We start from the raw sequence: 5,741 nt of genomic DNA, 5'->3' as shown, positions 1-5,741 counted from the left end.
ACGTCATAGTTTTCAACTTAGTCAGAGATTTCTAATTCGAGTCTCTGTGAATGAAAAGATCACGTTGACGAACGTCACCTGAAAAAAAATGGACTATGCAGCATACAAATTTAATCAAACTTGAATACCGAACACTGAATGAAAATTAAAACCAAATAAAGCCAGAACTTGAGATCTCATTTTGCATATTTGTGGTTTTCCTAAGACACTTAATAAATATATTTTGAAAGAAATTTAATTTATCAAAATGATTTAAGATTGGTAATATATTTAATGGAAATGTCAAACTTTTTAGCATCAAAAAGACATTTATCCAATAAATAAAGGTGTATGCGGAACTTATTCCTACTTTGACATATAAAAATATTACTTTCGATAGACCCTCGGCTTAAGAAAAGCGAAGACATTATGTTTACGGAGAAATAAGCAGTAATAATAACAAAATAGTTTTAAAGAAATAGAGGCGTACAAGACAATAAGCAGTGATAAAAACTAAGAATGAGAAATACAAATATAATAAAATAATAAAAATTCAAAGAGCAGCTCGATGCACTGAGTCAAATGATTTGATGATATCCGTAAAGCCGATCCTATTGGCTTCTCGAACGGAGAATGGTTGAAGATTATGCGATGCAAGTAAACGTTTATAAAAAAGCCATCGTAAAGTTTCACTCTTGGAAGTAATATAAAGAAAGAAAAAAAGTAGATGCATATTGTCAAATAATTTTACATTGTTGGTCAAATTAGCTCTAACAAGTAGGTAATTAAATACTTTATTAATAAGTAAAGAATAATTAGATAAGAAATGGTAATTTTTAATTTTTTTTTTTGGTTTTACATTTGTGTACTTATTCTTGGTCTTTAATAAGGGGTAAAATAAATAATATTAATCTCTTTTGAATTGGTCACATGAATAAAGACAAAAAAAACCAAGTAAATTATTTACAATTTGATAATTATGAACCATTCTTTATGAATTAGCATTTTTTTAATTATATATTTTCTATCTTCTATATCCGTATTAGAGTTCGACCAAATCAGTATGACACATTAAAAGTTGGGGGAAAACGCTTCTCTAACAGAGGCGATTCCCTATCTAATAAAATTCAAACCCGCAAGTTACAGTTAAAAATTTTAAATATATTTCCACTCTACCATAACTTTGGTTATTTTTATAGATAATCCAATATGTATTTACAAGTTGTTATTATTTGAAAGGTTCTTCTATTTATTATTTTGAAATAAATTATAGAAAAAATGACTAGCATGAGAAATTTCAAAAAATGTTGGGGGATAAATAAATAATATTAGTCAAACAAAAGTAGTTATCATTTTCAAAACCTTATAAATATTTCAATAGAAAACAAATGCAACAAGTAATTTCTTTTAAATAATAATTATTATTGATTTTCCAGATAGTATATATTCACAAGTGTATTAAAATTAAATTAATATTAAGCTTACCTAAGATAATATTTCTAAACAAAGAGTCAACTTCCCCATGTTTGATTATCCAAAAAACAATGGTCAATGATCAATCAATAATATCACATAAATAAATAATAATAATAATTAAAAAAAAAAACTTATACATTAAATATGAAATTCTTCATTGTCGTGATATGTATTTGAATTTTTTAATTTTCAATTATCATAGGGTTAAATTAATGGTTTTTTCTCCCACATAACAGTATAAAACCTAGAGATTAATTAAATAAACAGTGTGTGCCTTTTAATTTTGAAAATAATACTAAGATTTTTATTAATTAATTTTTCTATCACTTTCAAAATCTTGAACTACCATGCAAATCCTCAAATAATATTATAATATATTAACATGTATTATTATCTATTTTTGTATATGCATGACTTGTTCTCATCCTACAAAGATTCTTTGAATTTATATAGTTTGTTACACTTAATAAATTAATTAAACATTAGAGCTTTTTATATATATACTTGAGTAATTAATTTGGAATTAATATATATTAAGTGGACTTTTAGATACAAATATAATTAGATCTTTGTTTCAATTTAGGTCATGAATTTGCATTATAGAATCAGTCAATAATGCTCGCGTTATAGTAAATTACTTATTTCGATCGCACCCTCTTGAATTTTTTTGCATAACGCATCAGAATATTACATCATTATTTCGATACAACAAATTTATGACAATAATTAATTCTTTAAAGGAAAAAAACATATGATGAGAGTGAAGAACAAAAACAATTAAATCAATATAAATTCAATTGAATCAAAATCTTAAAACGAACATCAAACATTAGATCAAGTCGAGAACTTTTTTAATTTCTTTCAATTACATCAAAATAGATATCGAACTTCAAGTGACGAACAAAAACAATCTTATACGATATAAATTCAAATGAATCAAAATCTCAAAACGAATATCAAACATCAGATAAAGTCAAAAACTTTTTTTTTTTTCATTCAAGTACATCAAAATCGATATCGAACTTCAAGTGAAGAACAAAAATAATCTTATACGATATATATAAACTCAAATGAATCAAAATCTCAAAACGAATATCAAATATCAGATCAAGTCAAGATCTTTTTTTTTTTCATTCAATTACACCACAAGTCTAAAATAGATATCGAACTTCAAGTGACGATTAAAAATAATCTTATACAATATAAATTTAAATGAATCAAAATCTCAAAACAAATATCAAACATCAAACCAAGTCAAGATCATCTTTTATTTCCATTCAATTGCACCCCAATTCTAAAATAGATATCGAACTTCAAGTGGCGAACAAAAATAATCTTATACGAGATATATAAATTCAAATGAATCAAAATCTCAAAACAAATATCAAACATCAGATCAAGTCAAGTTCTTCTTTTTGCCATTCAATTACACCCCATGTCTAAAATAGATATCGAACTTCAAGTGACGAACAAAAATAATCTTATACAATATAAATTCAAATGAATCAAAATCTCAAAACGAATATCAAACATCATATCAAGTCAAAGATTTTTTTTTTTCATTCAATTACATCACAAGTACCTACACAAAACCCCAAAAACACCTATCAAAATCATCATGAATAGTACTTACAACAAGTCATTTTACTATCACTTCAATAATAAAACATCCCTATTTCATTTGACTTGTTACAATTCTCATCATTGTACAACAACAAATTGTTGCTACTAATACTAGTACTACCATTATTGCCATTAGTACAACAATTTGTAGCAAGTTGCTCCATATTACCATAATAATCAAGATTAAATTGTTGATTATTAATTCCTTCAAAAATAGTTTGACCAAATCTCATAATTTCTTCTCTTTTAATATTATTATTAATTTCTTTATTACCAAAACTCATTTGGCTACAATAACTTCCATCTGATGAAGAACAACTTGCAACTTCTCCAAATTGTGAATAATTTTGCAAACAATTTGCTTCAAATTTTGGGTAATTTTGCAAATTATAATTTGTAGCACCAAAATTAGGAAAGTTATAATTATTTGTCATAATCATCATATTAGGCAAAATATTTTGTTGGGCTGAAGAAATAATGGGCTGTTCTAGGCCTGTAATTAAAGGCCCAAGATTTTGTTGGGCTTGATGAAAAGAAGTAGTAGTAGTAGTAGATAGAAAATGGGGTGATTTTTTTTGGATATTAATAAAATTATTATTATTATTATTGTTAGGTATTATTAATCCCATGAGCTTTTTCTTGAGCTTCGTGTTCCAATAATTCTTGATATCGTTGTCAGTTCTTCCCGGTAACTGAGCTGCTATAATCGACCACCTGCAAATGTAAAATAAGCATATAACTAAATTAACACGCAATAGACGACTATAAAACCTCACAATTTCTAATAGATTTTTCGTTAGAAATCCATCTAAATCTCACTCATCGCAGTTGTTTCTGACAATATTTTTATCGAAAATTTTATTTTTTTCGAGTAGCAATATAATTTTAATTAAAAAAAAAAAAGAGAATAAATAAAGAGTTGATCTTTAGATCTAAACCTGGCATGCATGCATAAATAAATTATCCATAAATGGAAGAAACCAACAGATTAATTGCATTTCTTTCTGAGCCTTAATTGTCTATACATTTTTTTTCCTTTTTATCTCACTCATTGTAGTTCTTTTTTTTTTTTTTTCCATTTTTAGTGGGAACAATTTGTTTTTTCAGTCTCAAAGTCATCATAAAAAGAAAACAAAAAAGAAATACCTAAAATAGAATATATTTTAGTTTAAGCAGTACATATAAAATATTCTACGCTATCGTGTAAATCTAACCCTACTACTGTAGAATATTTTGTACGCCGACAGAATCAATAATACATTTGATATTAAAAAAAAAAAAAGGAAAAAGTTTACCTGCTTCCAATGTTGGCATACAAGGTGCAAATAATTCTATCTTCTTCATCGGAAAAATCACCATGCTTTATATTTGGTCTTAAATAATTTAGCCATCTTAATCTACAACTCTTCCCACATCTCCTTAGTCCTAAAATCCAAACAACAAATATATACCATCAAAAAAATCATAAATATATATATATATATATATATATTTTTTGTTTCTATGGATGTTCGGTATCTATTTTAAAGCCAACTAATCCGGATTCGTGGCAGAAGGGAAGTGTCCAACAACAACATACGCGGTGTAACTCCACAAGTAGGTTTAACTTTTGAGGCCCTATCTTTGCGGGGTAGAGAAGTCGTTTCTGATAGACAGATGAAAAACACATACAACACACACACATATATATATATATAGGTTTAACTTTTGAGGCCCTGTCTTTGCGGAGTAGAGAAGTCATTTTTGATAGACAGATGAAAAACACATACAACACACACATATATATATAGGTTTAACTTTTGAGGCCCTATCTTTGCGGGTAGAGAAGTCGTTTCTGGTAGAGAAATGAAAAACACATACAACACACACATATATATATTTAATATTATTAATTACCAGCTTTTTGTGGAAGAGCAATCCAATTTCCAGCAGTGCCAAATTTGTGAATAAAATCTTTGAGTTTAGCATCTTCATCAGGTGACCATGGCCCTCTCTTTACATTTGCTTTATCACAACATGGTGCTCTTCCCATTTTCTTGTTTGTTTTTTTTTCTCTCACACACACACTAGTGTTTTTTTCTTTGGTTGGGCTAACTTTGTAGCTATATATATATAGAGAGAGACAAATGGACAAGAGTCTCTTTGTGATGGTAGTGGGGTTGGGGTGGGGTGGGTGGGGTGGGGGTGGGGGGTTAAAAACAGTAAAAAAGAAGAAATTTTGAATTTTTCTATGAGTCATAGTTACAAAGTCAAAAGGACAGACCTATTTTTAACTTACTTTTGTTGAACCCTAGCTCTTGTCAAAATAATTAATAATAATAATAATAATAATAATAATAATAATAATAATAATAATAATCCCTCCGTCTCATTTTATATTTCATCATTTTTATTTTGGTCCATTTATAAAAAAATATCACCTTTACTTATTTGGTAACTATTTAATGACATCATTGGGACGATTTTGTAAACTTTACAAAGTCAACAACAACAACAACAATAATAATAATAATAATAAGGGAGGGAAGGAAGAAAAGCAGTAGTTGATTGGATTTTCTATCTAGGATTTATTGGTTCGATTAATTCAGATTATATGCATCGAGCGATGGGCGTATGGGTCACTTAAAGTTCGACTTTTGTCTTAGAGGCATTCATTTATAATC

The 5,741-nt window shown here is 27.5% G+C and overlaps 1 protein-coding gene across 1 annotated transcript; it reads right to left on the bottom strand.

Annotated features, from left to right (window-relative positions):
* Positions 1-3,110: 3,110 nt before the first annotated feature.
* Positions 3,111-5,110, bottom strand: LOC107847071 (transcription factor RAX2-like). Its single transcript, NM_001324636.1, is given in 3 exon segments — positions 3,111-3,792; positions 4,374-4,503; positions 4,975-5,110. Coding segments are annotated over 3 exon segments (948 nt in total).
* Between the last annotated feature and the right edge of the window lie 631 nt (positions 5,111-5,741).

Source organism: Capsicum annuum, chromosome 11, assembly GCF_002878395.1.
Source record: "Capsicum annuum cultivar UCD-10X-F1 chromosome 11, UCD10Xv1.1, whole genome shotgun sequence".
NCBI classification, from domain to species: domain Eukaryota; kingdom Viridiplantae; phylum Streptophyta; class Magnoliopsida; order Solanales; family Solanaceae; genus Capsicum; species Capsicum annuum.
The sequence above is the reverse complement of the archived record's forward strand: the minus strand, read 5'-3'. Positions and strand labels throughout refer to the sequence as shown.